The sequence below is a fragment of the Enhydra lutris genome, unplaced genomic scaffold (genome assembly GCF_002288905.1).
Source record: "Enhydra lutris kenyoni isolate GAN:26980312 unplaced genomic scaffold, ASM228890v2 scaffoldscaffold24, whole genome shotgun sequence".
NCBI lineage: Eukaryota > Metazoa > Chordata > Mammalia > Carnivora > Mustelidae > Enhydra > Enhydra lutris.
Genome location: NW_019154108.1, coordinates 297,896 through 313,893, shown reverse-complemented (window position 1 = coordinate 313,893; position 15,998 = coordinate 297,896). Strand labels below are relative to the sequence as shown.

General features: G+C 43.8%; 1 protein-coding gene across 1 annotated transcript in view; it reads right to left on the bottom strand.

Moving 5' to 3' along the window:
- Positions 1-15,354, bottom strand: part of LOC111150800 (DDB1 and CUL4 associated factor 6) — a 165,124-nt gene extending 149,770 nt beyond the window's left edge. The window contains exon 1 of the mRNA XM_022508408.1: positions 15,214-15,354. Within this exon, the coding sequence (XP_022364116.1) occupies positions 15,214-15,310 (97 nt within the window). The 5' untranslated portion in view covers positions 15,311-15,354. The remainder of the gene's footprint in view (positions 1-15,213) is intronic.
- Between the last annotated feature and the right edge of the window lie 644 nt (positions 15,355-15,998).

The window sequence follows — 15,998 nt, the reverse complement described above, 5'->3', positions numbered from 1 at the left end:
AGCAAAGTGGCCAGTGCCTCTGCTCACAAATGTGCATAAATGCGAGAGACATGGAGCACTCCCAACAATTACACACTTGCTACGGATGGATCTAGTTATACCTGTGGTTTCCTACTCTCAAGTCTTTCTTGCAACCCACGCGGTCTCTCATAACTCTATCACTGCTTTGACCTTCTATTCTATCTTAATAGACTCTAAGCTCAATAAAAAGGGAAACACTCTTTTGTTCACCCAAGTATTCTACGTGCCTAGAACAATGCCAGGACAAAGTGAGCCTCTGATACCCATTTGCTGCGTCAGTGAAGTATTCACTCTGTTCTATAATGTGCTTTCCCTCAGTGATACAGGGCGAGCATCTTTCAAGGACAACACAGAGCTACAGCTCATTTGTAATAGCTGTATAGCTGATGAAACAGCTGTGTAACTGACTCACATATCTATCTCCCTTATTAGACTGAGATGCTTGATCTAAGAAGTATCAGACCAGGTTCAAATGCCTAACTTGGAACATACTATGCATAAGCTGAGCAAAATTTAACCTCTCAGAGCCTCACTTTACATTTGTATAAGTTTTACATTTGATGGGAACAGACTTACTGTCAGGAGTACATTAATTAGCATACTCAAAACTTATAAACGTGCCTGATACACTACACGCTTACATTTAGTTCTCTCCATATGTACAGGTGGATTGTTCTAAGTTAATACGGCCCAAAAAGAAAGGAAAGAATTTTTTTAATGACCTCATTTAGGAGTTGAGGTAAGTTCAGCTGATTAAAGGAAAAGAATAAGGCTGGTGATAATTGAGATGGAAAAGCACTTTAACAAAAATTTTTACTTTACTTCACTCTATTGTCCCTTTGAGCTACTTCATCTTTAATGCCAACTCCCAGTCATCTCTACACGCTGCCTTCCCTGGCTCACCCAGGTCTTTCCCTGCACGGCCCCTGCAGCTTCCTCTTCCCCATTGGTTTTGTTCTTAGAAATCACAGGCTACCAGTAAACCAATGGGCCCTTTCAAGACACATTTTTTCATGACCTCACAGTATTAAGTGTCATAGCTGACTGCTATCTCCTCGAAATGATATTCCTCTTTGGCTCCCACGGCATCTAACCAATTGTGGGCTAGCAAGATGGTTGAGAATCTCTGAGACTCTAGACACAGGCAGAGTCCTCATTTAGCCACCAGTTCATTTCCATTAGCTTCCACCAAGAACTCACAACACTGAAAATAGGGCAGGAGACAAGAAAGAGTCCCTGTCTGGTAGGACACAGGAATGAAACTCCACTCACCTTTCAGGGGAAAAAAAGCCTTAAGCCACGGGGGAAACCCCAGCTAGAAATGGCCTCGGCAAATGCCTACTACCTCTGAGAGGAAGGACACCCTCACTCTTATTTTGGGCAAAGGCAACTGCCCTGAGGAAGTGATAAAAGCTTATATTCCCTATCCTTAAGGAAAGGCAGGAAACCTCCTCCCATCTGATCAATAATTAACGGTAAGCGTGGTGGCATTGAAATGCGTCAACTCACACTGAATCGTGTTCTCAGAATTCCTTCCCTGAATATTTCTTCTTAGGATGCATCACCAGTCATTTCTGCACAAGACTGGTGGGTGGAAGTAAGTTCACAGTCATATTGACTTTTACCTTCAGAAGGTTGGAGCAAAGCTCATGCTGCTTATACAAGTGTGGTTACTTATCTGCTGGCTCACCTTCCTGGAATGAGCAACAACTAGGCCTACGAGTGTCCCAATTTCCCATGAATCCTCCTTTGACTTCTTAATATACAGAGGAAATTGTGTGTTTTGCTTCGTGACAGAAGGTGCTAGCTTCCCCTACAGAACATCCCTGTAGAACATCAATAAGTTTGGAGGCAGTGAGAACACAGATCCTATCCCTTCATGAGTTCGTTTTTCCTTCCCACCCCAATTTACAACCATCTTCCCTTGCCAACTGTCTGTCCAAAGGATGTCAAGCCCCAGCATCAGACATTTAGAAAATAACTTTGCGAAGACAGTTTAATGAGTTCCCACGATAATATAAGACCAAGTATCAGGAACCTATCTTTGTACGTATGTATGTGTATCCTCTAATGATTCTGCCTCTTGGATTGAGCCCATTCATAAACGCTCAGCAAACTAGGAATAGAGAGATACTTTCTCAATCTGATAAAAAGTGCCTATAAAAGAACCTACATTGTCTGGTATATTTAATGGTGAAAAACTGAACTTTCTAGTTAACATCAGGAATAATACAAGGACGCCCAATCTCACCACTATCATTAAACATAGCGCAGTCATATATCCGAGATACGGAAGGTTTGGTTTCACATCACAATAAAGCACGCATCACAATAAAGTGCATCAAATGAACTTTTCCGTTCCCCAGTGCACATAGAAGTTAGGTCTACATCATACTGTAGTCTGTTGAGCGTGCAAAGCACACTGTTTAAAAATACAGCATACATACCTGATCTAATTAAACGATACTTTACTAAAAAATGCTAACCGTCATCTATAGTTCCAGCGAGTCCTAATCTTTTTGCTGCTGGAGGGTCCTGCCTCAGTGCCGAGGGCTGCTGATTCACCAGGGTGGTGGCTGCTGAATACTGGGGTGGCTGGGCAACAACTTAAAATAAGACAACAGTGAAGGTTTCCTACCAACTGGCTCTTCCTCTCACAAACAATTTCTCTGTAGCATGACAGAGACACTATTTTGTTACAGCATTTTACCCATAAGGAATCATTTTTCAAAACTGTAGTCAATCCTTTCAAACCCTCCGGCTGCTTTATCAACTAAGCTTATGCAATACCCTAAATCCTTTGTCGTCGTTTCAACAGTCCTCACAGCATCTTCACCAGGAGCAGATTCCATCTCAAGAAACACTTTCTTGGCTCATCCACACGAATCAACTCGTCTGTTTAATTTTGATCTTGAGATGGTGGCAACTCAGTCCCATCTTCAGGCTCCAAATCTCATGCTGGGTCTCTTGCTACTTCCCCCACATCTGCAGTTACTTGCTCCACTGAAGTCCCGAACCACTCAAAGTCCTTGATTAGAATCAGTTTCTGCCAAACTCCTGTTAACAATGACATTTTGACCTCTTCCTGTCAATCAAAAATGTTCTTAATCACATCTAGAATAGGAAATCCATTCTAGGTTTTCAATTTACTTTGACCAGATCCATCAGAAGAATCACAATCTACGGCACCTATGGCCTTACAAAATTTAATTCTTCAATAGTAAGACAGGAAAGTTGAAATGAATCCTTGGTCTAGGGGCTATAGAATGGATGTCGTGTTAGCAGGTGAAAAAACACAGTAATTTTTTTTTTTAAGATTTTACTTATGTATTTGACAGGCAGAGATCACAAGCAGGCAGAGAGGCAGGCAGAGAGAGGGGGAAGCAGGCTCCCCGCTGAGCAGAGAGCCCAATGCTGGGCTCGATCCCAGGACCCTGAGACCATGGCCTAAGCCGAAGGCAGAGGCTTAACCCCCTGAGCCACCCAGGCGCCCCAACAACAACAGTAATCTTGATGTAAATCTCCACTAGAGATCTTGGATAACCAGGTACATTGTCGTGAGCAGAAATATTTTGAAAGGAACCATTTTTTCCTGAGCAACAGGCCTCAACAGTGGGCTTAAAACATTCAGTCGACCATGTTGTAAACAGATGTGCTGCCATCCAGGCTTTACCGTTCTATTTCTAGAGCACAGACAGAGTAGATTTAACATAATTCTTATGGCCCTAGGATTTTCATTTTTCTTAACCATCTTTTTTTTTTTTTTTTTTAAGTTTTATTATTTATTTGACAGAGAGAGCAGAGGCAAGGTGGGGGGCAGGGGAAGAGGGAGAAGCAGACTCCCTGCTGAACAGGGAGCCCAATGCGGGGCTCGATCCCAGGACCCTGGGATCATGACCTGAGCAGAAGGCAGATGCTTAAACAACTGAGCCAGCCAGGCACCCCAGGCCCTAGGATTTTCAAAATGGTAAATGAGCACTGGCTTCAACTTAAAGTCACTACCTGTCTTTTGGAGCCTTAAAGCCACCAGGTATTGACTTCTCCTCTTTAACTATGAAAGTCCTGGATGGCATTTTCTTACGGAAGACTATTCAACAGAATGCTCTTTCATCTGCACTGAAAATCTGTTATTTACTGTAACCACCTTCATTAATTAACTTGTGAGAACTTCTCGAGAACACGCTGCAATTTCTACATCAGCACTTGCTGTATCACCTTGCACTTGTACATTACGGAGACGGTGTTTTTCCTTCAACTTCATAAATGAACCTCTGCCAGCTTCAAACTTTTCTTTTCCAGGTTTCTCACCTCCCTTAGACTTCATACAGTTGAAGAGAGTTAGGGCCTTGCTCTGGATTAGGCTTTGGCACAAGGGAATGTTGTAGCTAGTTTGAATTTCTATCCAGACTACCAAAACTTTCTCTGTAACAGCAACAAGACTGTTTCACTTTCTTATCCATCAGTTATGTGTTCACTGGAGTAGCACTTTTAATTTCCTTCAAGAACTCCTTCTTTCACATTCACAACTTGGCTACCCATGGCACAAGAGGCCACCCTTCAGCCTATCTGTTTTCAACATGCCTTCCTCACTACGCTTAATCTTTTTTTTTTTTTTTAAGGATTTTATTTATTTGACAGAGACACAGCAAGAGAGGGAATACAAGCAGGGGGAGTGGGAGAAGGAGAAGCAGGCTTCCCACCAAGCAGGGAGCCTGACATGGGACTCGGAATCCCAGGACCCCAGGATCATGACCCAAGCTGAAGGCGGATGCCCAAAGACTGAGCCACCCAGGTGCCCGAAGCTTAATCATTTCTAGCTTTTAATCTAAAGTGAGAGATATACGACTCTTTCTTTCACTTGAAAGGAACATGGTAGAGTTACTAATTGGCCTGACTTCAATATTTTTGTGTCTCAGGGAATAGGGAGACCCCAAAAGAGGGAAACATGGGGAGCAGGTTGTCAGTGGAGCACACAGAACACACATAACATTCATCAATTAAGTCTACTGTCTTATATGGGCACAGTTTGTGGGGCCCCAAAACAATGACAATACTAACACCAAAGATTACTGATTGCAGATCACCACAACAATTATTATAAAAATGGAAAAGTCTGAAATATTGTGAGAACTACCAAAATATGACACAGAGACACAAAGGGAACAAATGGTATTAGAAAACCAGTGTTTGACACAGGGTTGCCACAAACTTTCAATTTGTAAAAAAATGCAGTATCTGCAAAGTGCAATAAAACAAGACATGACTGTACTGGAAGTCTTAGCCAATGTGATAATGCAAGAAAAAAAAAAAAGAAAAGACATACAGATTGGAGAGGAAGAAATAAAACAGTTCCTATTGGAAGATGACATTTTTTTCCATGTAAAAATCCCCAAGAATATACCCAAAAAAACCCTCCTACAACTCTAAGTGAATTCAGCAAGGTCACAAGACACAAGATCATAACATAGACAAAACTGCATTTTTATATACTAAAAACAAATGTTGGAAGTTGAACTTAAAACACAAAATCATCTGTGGGGCGCCTGGGTGGCTCAATCAGTTAAGCATTCAACTCTTGATTTTGACTCAGGTCATGATCTCAGGGTTCTGAGACGGAGCCCCACATTGGACTCCACACTGGACATGCAGCCTGATTAAGATTCTCTCACTCTCCCTTTGTCCCTCCCCACCCATGCCTTAAAAAACAAACAAAAAAAACCCACCACCATTTGTAATTGCTCCAAAGAAAATTAAACATTTAAACATAAATGTAAAAAGAAATAAATATACCATGTTGAAGATGTATATCCTGATCATTACAAAACGCTGATGAAAGATACCAACAACCTAAACTAATACAGTGTACCATATTTATAGATCAGAAGACTGAACACAATGAAAGATGTTAGCTCTCTAACTTATAAATCCAATGCAATTCTTATCAAAATCTCAGCAAGGTAATTTGGGGATATGGACAAGTCTATCTTAAAATTTATACAGAAAGACACAAGACACAGAATAGCTAAGACAATTTTGAAAAAGACAAACTAAGGGGGGAATGATCACTCAACCTGATGTTAAAACTTACTATACAGCTACAATACGCAAGAGAGTGTGGTATTTACAAAGGGAATAGAGAACACAGAATTAGATCCACACAAAAACACCCAACTGATTTTTAAGATTTTATTTATTTATTTGATACAGCGAGATTACAAAGAGGCAGAGAGGCAGGCAGAGAGAGACAGGAGGAAGGAGGCTCCCCGTCAAGCAGAGAGCCCGACGCAGGACTCGATCCCAGGACCCTGAGATCACAACCCGAGCCGAAGGCAGAGGCTCAACCCACTGAGCCACCCAGGCGCCCACACCCAACTGATTTTTAATGAAGGTGCAGAAGCAATTCGATGGAGGAAATGTGGTCTTTTCCCTTTCAACAAGTGGTGCCAGAGCAAGTGGCACCCACAGACACAAAAGTGCGCTTCCAGCTACCCCACACATCATACAAAAACTAACACAAAATGGACCCCGGACTGAAATACCATTAAAGGGAGAAAACCTAGGAGACAATCTTTAGGACCTAGGGATAGGTTAAGAGTTCTCAGACCTGATACCAAACACATAATCCATAAAAGGAAAAACTGGTAAACTGGACTACGCTGAAGTTAACCACCTTTATTCTGCACAAGACCCCCTGCGGACAGTGAAAACAAGCTACAGACTGGGAGAAAATGCATGCAAACTGCACATTGACAAAGGACTTGTTCCTGAATTATATGGGTAAGGCTCAAAACTCAACAGTAAAGAACGGTAATAATCTAAACAGAAAATGGGCAAAAAAACATGAAGAGACAGTTCACTGAAAATATAAAAATGGCAAATAAGTACATAAAAAGATGCTCAACATTAGCCATTTGAGAAATGTAAACTAAAACCATGAATCACCACTACACACTTCATGAGATGATGCAGAGAAACTGGGTTACTCAGACATGGCTGGTGGGAATGTAAAATGGCATGGCCATACTTGTAAAAGAATAAGGCATTTCTGAGAAAATTAACCAATGTGCTTACCATACAGCCCAGTAACTGCACTTCTTCGACATTTCTCCCCAAAAGTTGAAAACTTATGTTCATACAAAACTGAATGTTCACACAGCTTCACACTTGACAGCCAAAAATGGAAACAATCCAAATACCTGTCAACAGGTGAACGGTTAAATAACCACATTTCCATACCATGAAACACTAACCAGCAATAACAAGGAATAAGCTATTAAAACACACAACAGAGCGGCTGATCGCTAGGGGAAATATGCCGAGTGAAAGAAGCCAATCTCAAAAGGTTACCTGCTGTTATTTATAATGTTAACATACATGTTATATGTAACATTCTCGAAATGACAAAATACAGACATGGAAAGATTACTAATTGCCAGAGGTTAGCAATAGGAAGACAAGAATGTAGCTGTGGCTCTAAAACAGTATCACAAAGGATCACTGTGACGAACTATTCCCTACCTTAATTGTGGTAGTACCATGTTATTTTATTAAAATGAAAATTAATGTTGAAATGCACGGCGTACACACACAAATAAGTACATATTTAACTGAATAAGGTTCATGGGTTTATCTATGTCAACTTCCTGGTTGTGATACTATAACACAGTTTGTGTACGTTGTATAACCATTGGCAGCATTGGTTGAAGAGTATATGGGATTTCTCCAAATAATTTCTTACAACTGCATCATGAATCTACAATTATCTCAAAATAAAAAATTAAAGAAAGTACCAAGTTAGAAAGCAAAAAAACAAACAAACAAAACCCTTCTGAAAGAAAAGCTCCAAGCTCTTAAGTCTCTAATGACAAAATATATCAAATGTTTAAAGAAAGGTCATTTCAATTCTATACAACCTTTCTCGAAAAGAAGAACACATCCAACTCATTTATGAGGTCAGCATTACCCTGGTATCAAAAACAGGCAAAAATAGAACTATCAGCTAAAATTATAAACGTGTAAGTTATAAGAAAACTATAAGGGGCATCTGGGTGGCTCAGTCATTAAGCATCTGCCTTTGGCTCAGGTCCTGATCTCAGGGTCCTGGGATCAAGCCCTGCATCGGGCTCCCTGCTCCCAGGAAGCCTCCTTCTCCCTCTCCCACTCTCTCTCTCTGTGTCAAATAAATAAAATAAAATCTTTAAAAAAGAAAGGAAAGAAAGAAAGAAAGAAAGAAAGAAAGAAAACTATAAGCTAAGATCTTTTATGAACAAAGACACAAAGTTCCTACCAAAACTCAAGCCAGTAATACATAGAAGATAATCTATCATAACCAAGTAGTATTAGCCCAGGAACTGGATGTTGGTTCAATATTTAAAAAAATCATTCAACATGCAAATACACCAAATTAACAGAATCAATGAAAAGGAAATCATATAATCACCCTAACAGATGCAGGAAAAAACCCTGACAAAATTAAATGGCTAGTCATAACAAACATTCTCAGCAATCCAAGAAAAGAAGGAAATTTCTTTAAAGGGTACCTACAAAAAACACACGGTTAACAAGATATTTAATAGTGAAAAACTGAAATGTTTTACAAGCTGAAGAATGAAGCAAGGACGCTCACTGTCAGTACTTCCATTCAAGATTCTGGGACAATCCTGGACCATGCAATTAATCCAGAAAAAGGAAAAAAGAAGAAGAAAAATAAGAATACAGGTGAAAAAGGAAGAAGCAAGACTATTTTAATATGCAGTGACATTATCTACATAAAAATTCCCTAAATCTGCAAAATAAAAATATAAGAAGTGACTGGGGTGCATGGCTGGCTTAGTTGGTAGAACACGCAACTATTTATCTCAGGGTTGTGAGGTCAAGCCTCACGTTAGCGGTAAAGATATTTAAAAAGGAGGAAGAAAAGGTAGAAGAGGAGGAAGAGGAGGAAGAAGAGGAGAAGAAGAAAGAAAGAAATGAGCAGCTTTAGTAAAGTTGCAGGATGTAAGGCCAATAAAAAAAAGTCAACTGTATTTTAATATACCCATAATGAACAACTGGATACTGAAATTAAAAAACAATACCATCTAAAATAGTATTTAAAACATTATGTTACAAGGATAAACATAACAAAATATGTGTAAGATCGTACACTGAGAAATAGAAAACATTACTCAGAAAAATGAGGGAATACCCAAATAACAGAGAAACAAAAATGACCATCATTGGTTGGTTGTTCAATACTGTAAAACTACAATTCTCTGAAATAACATAGATTCAACACAATACCAATCAAAACCCCAACAGTCTTTTTTGCAGAAATTGACAAACTGATTCTAAAATTTATATGGGAATGAGAGGCACCTGGCTGGCTTAGTCGATAGAACATTTGGCTCTTTCCTTATCTTTGGGTAGTGGGTTCAAGCCCCATGATAGGGGTAGAGTATATTAAAAAAAAAGAAAGAAAGAAAGAAAAGAACCCAGAATAGCCAAAATAATTTTGAACAAAAAGAACTAAGTTCAAAATACTTCAAGCTGATTTCAATATTCACTATAAAGACATGAAGTACTGGCATAAAGACAGACACATCAATGGAACATGGCAGAGACATTAATTTACATATATGGCCAATAAATTTTTAACAAAGAGGAAAAGACAGTTTTTTCACACATGATCCTAGAACAACTGCACATTCATATGCAAAGAAATTAAATGATCCTTACCTCACAGCATATATAAAAACTAACTCAGAATTATTCATAGACCTAAAGGTAAGAATTAAAAATAGAAAACTTCTAGGGAAAAAAAAACCCAGTATAAATCTTTGTGACCTTGGATTAGGTAAGGATTCCTAAATAGGACACATAAAAGATGAACTATAAAAGATGCTGTTAAGAAAAAGTAGGAGAAAAATATTTGCAAAATATGTATCTGATTAAGGATTTGTATCAAGAATAAAGAATTCTTATAATACTAAGTAGGTGAATCTGATTATTTAACCAAAGTATACAGATGGCAAATAAGCCATAAAAGATACTCAACATCATTAATCATTAGGAATAAATCAAATGCAAATTAAAATGATAATGACATTATTATACCTACATATCTCGAAAGGCTAAAATTGGGAAGACTCAGAATGCCAAGTGTGGTGGGAGTGTAGTACGGTACAACTACGTGGGAAAGCAGTCTAGCAACTTCTTATAAAGTTAAATATACTTCTACAACTCAGCAATTCGATTGCACGTATTACCCAAGAAATAAGAATTTAAAGGGGTCCTACTCTAGGTATTTTTCCCAAGGATAAACAAAGTTCCATTATTTGTATTTTCTTTATTAGTCATCAGCAGTGTTTTAAATTTTTTAATCTACTGCAAGTACTTGGTAAACTCACCCTCCCTATTAACTATTGAAGTTAATAACAATTATAATTATTAAAAATACAAGCCATCTAGAATAGTTTTGCAAAGCTTAAGTCTAAGATCCATGAAATAATCTGGTATGTCAACAGCACCATTTCTAACATGACACAGAACAGAAAATAGTAAGGCTAACCACCCCCTGGAGAATCTTTCATTTTAGTTTTATGTGTGTATCATAAGTTGCCACATAAATGTATTTTTACTGTGGATCATGGTCAAACATTTTAGAAATAGTGACCTAAAACACACCCATAATATAAATTCTATGTTACCAGCAGCTGCTGTCCCTTCTAAACATTTCCATCCTATACCAGGGAGGGATGAAATCCATAGTAGAGCCATTTCACTGTCTGTAGTTGGTATGATCGATATGCCTGTCGTGGTCTTATTTTCAGGAATTACCAGCTTATTCTCTAACATGTATTTGTCATACTTGACAGTCATTGTTCCCTACTAAAGTCAGACATCTTTCAACTTCCATTGAGAATTCAAAACTAAAGAAACAAAGTACAAATACTTCACTAACTTTTCCCTAGTAGCTAACAAGGAAGCATAATCAGAATTCACAGACTCTCCTATAGTACACTGTAACTCGGCAAGACATTACAAAGAACTAGGTAAAGTACGTGTATTAAGGATATGCTAAAGGATAATCTAAATGTGGGGCATCTGGGTGACTCAGCCGCCTAAGCATCCAACTCTTGATTTCAGCTCAGGTGGTGAACCTAGGGTCGTGGGACAAGCCTTGCGTTGGGCTCCGTGCTCAGCAATCTGCTTGAGATTCTCTCAATCTCTTTCTCTCCCCCCACCCCCACCCCCGGCATGCTCTCTAAAATAAATAAAGATATTAAAAAAAAAAAACAAAAACCCAAATGCAAAATCATCCATTTCAATAAATACTAACTCCAAATGATAGGCAAATGACACAGACTTCCTAACTCCAGTACAAAGGCATCGCCGGCTGCCTGCTGTAGTGTGAATGGTTGTGTCCCTTCAAAAATTCCATGTTGCAATCCTAACCCCCAGGGTGCTAGTATTAGGAGGGGGATTTTTGAGAGGTGATTAGGTTAGGATTAGTGCTCTTATAAAGAAACCACAGAGAATTAGCGCCTGGAAGCAAGCAGGCCCTCCTCACAGGACCAAGATCCTGCTATGAGCACCCTATTCTCAGCCTTCCAGCCTCTGGAACTGTGAGAAATAAATTTCTGCTGTTTATAATCTACCCAGTGTATGCTATTTTGTCACAGCAGCCCAAGCTGACCAGGACACTGCCTAATCATAACTTAAGCATTTTATATTAAGCATACTATACATACTAAACGTACTATACATTACATATTAAACATACTATACATTGTGCCTGGGGGCCTTCTGCTCAGGTCACGATCCCGGAGTTACAGGATCGGGTCCTGTATCGGGCTCCCTGCGACTCTCTCCCTTCTCATGCTTTCTCTCTCTCTCTCTCATTCTCTCAAATAAATAAATAAAATCTTAAAAACAAAAACAAAAGCCAAAAAAGATACTATACATTATGGCAAACAACTCCCTAGAAAATTTCCATTACTCTTTTGTCAGGTACTGTCTCTTAATGTAGAAGGGTTAGAAAGTATAAATTGGTTGTGGGCAAGTCTTTAAAACGCAATAAAAGTTTGTGGGCAAGTCTTTAAAATGAGAGGAATATGAACAGAAAGAGGAAATGCATAGAAACCAGTATCTTCTACAAGCAATGTTCACGTTTACAAAGCTATGCGTGTATGTGTAAAAATAATATGTAACCAGTAAGTTACTATAATAATCACTGATTTCCAAAATACTACTCTATAGCTATACAATATCTTAAGAAACTGAAACATTTAAATCTACAGGTGTTTCTGACTCTGGACTTCGATAATTACTCTTTAAGATAATACTATACTGAAATTTACATCTGGCCCATAAAAAATTACAAAAGCTGGCCTAGCCTCTGAATCCATGGTAAAGCAAACAACAGTCTGTAGGTTCAGATAAATCTGATAATCTGGAGGCTGTAAGTAACATATGTATCTTTTTCTTCTAAATAACTTATGACAGCTCAGTTGGTTAAGCAGCTGCCTTAGGCTCAGATCATGGTCCCAGGGTCCTGGGATGGAGCCTCACATCAGACTCCCTGTTCAGTGGGGAGTCTGCTTCTCCCTCTGCCCCCCTTCACCCCTGTTCATGCTCACTCTCACTCTCAAAATTTTTAAAAAATAACATATGACAAATTATCTTCTTTCCCACAATATAAAATGATGTTTTATGAACTCCAGTTTTGATAGGAGGAAAAGCAGTAATTAATCAAATTTAAAATCACCTACAAAGCTGGACTACTATTGGAAAGACACATGCTATAGTGAAATAATTTGAAATGTCAATGTTACAAGAAAAATCCGTCAATTCTATCTGTGAATTATTTATTTAGTAGTAATTATTAAAAGTACAAATAATGGAAATAAATTGGAATAATAATCTACAATAAATCAAAATGTTTGAAGTCTCACAATAAAAAAGTCCACTTTCTAAAACTTGCTGCGGCGCCCGGGTGGCTCAGTGGGTTGAGCCTTTGCCTTCAGCTCAGGTCATGATCCCGGGGTCCTGGGATTGAGCCCCGCATCGGGCTCTCTGCTCCGCGGGGAGCCTGCTTCCTCCTCTCTCTCTGCCTGCCTCTCTGCCTACTTAGGATCTCTGTCTGTCCAATAAACAAATAAAATCTTTAAAAAAATAAAATAAAACTTCTGAACTTGGGTTTTTTAAAAGGCTTTGTAGTAGTGTTTCAAAATATTGTTTTTTAAAAAATTCATTAATTCAGGCACTACTAAGGTGCAATTTACTATTTCCCGAACCCTAAACCAAGATTAGCGTTCTTGGTGTGAAAGAGTTAGAGAAAGTAATGGTTTAAAGAAGGTCTACTAAGGCCAAGAAATTACTTCCCAAGCTATTTTCCAATATTTAGAAAACCACTTTGAAAGGGTGCTGTTTCAAGAGCATGCTAATTATGAAGGATACATTATTAACACATTTAAAGCATTATCTAAGATAAAAAGCTGCCCGGGTTGTGTATCTCAGTGCGCAGGCGCAGACCCGGAAACCCGGCCTCGCCTGCAGGGAACCGAGCCCGCTCGCCGCCTCCCGCTTCCCAGCGCAAACCGCACGCGCAGACGGAGGAAGCGAGGAAGGGAAGAAGGAAACGTGTAGCTCCGTATTTTAACCGTCGTAAATACAGCTGAACTACAGGAGGCAGGACAAAAACTGATACCGCCCAACTGGCGCAGGGCCGGCCGACATCACGCGCGGGGAGCGCAGCACTAAAGTGGGATTTTCAAGCGAACACAAAGTTCTTTCTCAGCAAACGCTAAAGGACACACCGCACATCTTTCGAGGTCGTGCAAAAAACTGCCCCGCACCGAGGTTTGACTCTAAAACAACTCGGGACCACTCCGGGCACTTACCGTGGGGTAAGGACGGTCCCTGCAAAGCTTCGGCTGCAGAGCAGAGTCCGCGCCCGCGGAGCACCGTCCCCCACGTGGACACGACGCGGCCGTCTGGAGGACCGGACCGGTCTGTCCCTACTGCCAGGAGGATCTCCGAGACCGAACGTGCAACAGACAAGCGGCAGCGCCACGGTCACAGCAGGGCCGCGTCCACGCAGGTCCGCGCGCGGCGGCACCCGTGCAGGTGGACACGCGTGTGCCCGCAGAAGCGCGGAAGACGCGCGCGGAGAAGCGGCCGGTGCGGGCGGCGGCACGGGGCGGCCGTCCCGGTCCCACCCAGCTCGGGCAGCGGGGACGGACCCGCGTCGCCCGCGTCACCGACCACCACCGAGAAGCGCCCGCTCCGCCTCCCAACAACGTACCCCCGGCCCGTCCGCTGCGAGGAGCCGGAGCTGCTCTTGCGGACTCGAAGGCAAAACCGAAGCCCTCGAAACCCGGAAAAGGGGGCAGGACGGGCCGGCACCGGCTTCACGCGCGCCGCCTTCCAGCAAGAGCGAGCGCAGCGCGCGGGAGGAGCCGAGCCGACCCGACCCGACCCGAACGCGGCCGCTCCGAGGCTCCGCACTCTCTCGGCAGCTCCGCTCGGCCCGGGGCTCGCCGACACGCAAACGGGGCGGCGCCCGGCCCCCGAGCCCGGAGGTTGTTTTTAGAAGCTCCACGGGGAACCCGTGGACGCCAGGCGCGCTTTGCAGGGCGGGCGGAGGCGCGCGAAACCCGACACCGTCCCCGCGGCCGGAGCCGAGTGGAGCGCGCCGGGGGCGGGGGGCCGGGGCCGGGGGGCGCCGCTCTCGCTCCGAGGCTCCGGCCGGACGTCGCCGGGTCGTGGGCGCGCAGTCCGTCCGCAGCCCGGTCCCCGCAGGCCGCCGCCGCCCCGGGCCCGCGGGCAGAAACTTCGTCCTTCAGCGGAGCGCGGACGGCGGCGGCGAGCACAGGCGCCAACTTCGGCTCCGAACCGAGCCGCTCCGGGAGGAGCGGCGTCTTCTCCCGAGTCCCGCCCCACACGCGCCCCAACACCTGCCGGCCAGCAGCGTCCGCCGGCCCCCGAGGAAAACCCGGCAAGGGCGGCGGCCGGCGGCGGCACGCAGGGGGGGGCCTTGGCCGCGGGAAGACGCCCGCGCGGGGTCCGCCGGCCGACGCGCACCCGGCACCCCGCCGCAGGGCGCCCCAGCCGAGGCGCCGTCCCACGGCCAACAGCCCCGCGGCGCGGCCCCCTCCCCCACTCCGGGCGGCGACCTCAGCGCCTCCGCCCCCGGGGCTCCCCGCTCACCCAGGTAGCGGCTCCGCAGCCGGGACGGGTCCTCCAGCCCGAGGGACCGCTTCCTCACGTCCCACAACAGGTGTGGGCAGGAGCCGCCCCGAGACATGGCTCTGCCGGGCGGGGCCGGAGGGGAGACCACCGCGTGGGGGAGGGGAGGGAGGGGCGGGACACGCGGCTCAGCAGCCGAGCCGCACCGGCACCATCCGCGCGCCGGGCCTCGCGGGCGCAGCGGCTCAGACGGCGGCGGCGCCCCTGCCCCCGAAGCCGAGCCGTGCCCGAACCGGCGCTCGCCTCATGCTCCCCTCCTCAGACTGCCCGAACGCCAGAGACCAGCCACAGTCCCCTCCCTCCGCCCCTCCAACGCGAGGAGGAGGCGGAGGCGGCCGCGACTCCTCCCTCTCCTCGTTCTCGGCACCCGCCCGCCCCAGCCTTTCTCGCGAGAGGACGCCCCCCCTCCCCCGGGACTGAGGCCCCCGTTTGCCACGGCTGCCCTCGCCCGAGAAAGGTGGGCTCGGGACACTGTCGCTAAATCCTTGATTCTCTGTGGGTGAATGAGGGCCGGAGAGAGAGGAAGCTGAGACACGAAGCCTCTCAGTCACGAGTCTCTTTCCAGAGGAAGCAAGAGCGTTGTGCGCCGTCATCTTTAGTTGGGGCATGAAGGCCCCAAAAGCCCATGTTAACTACGGGCTATCTTAATCAAAGCAAGGGAATTAGAACCTGGGCAGCTTCACTTTCCCTTCTCCAACATGGCCTCGAGGGCAGGAAGGAGAAACGGGACGTTCGCGCTGGACCCC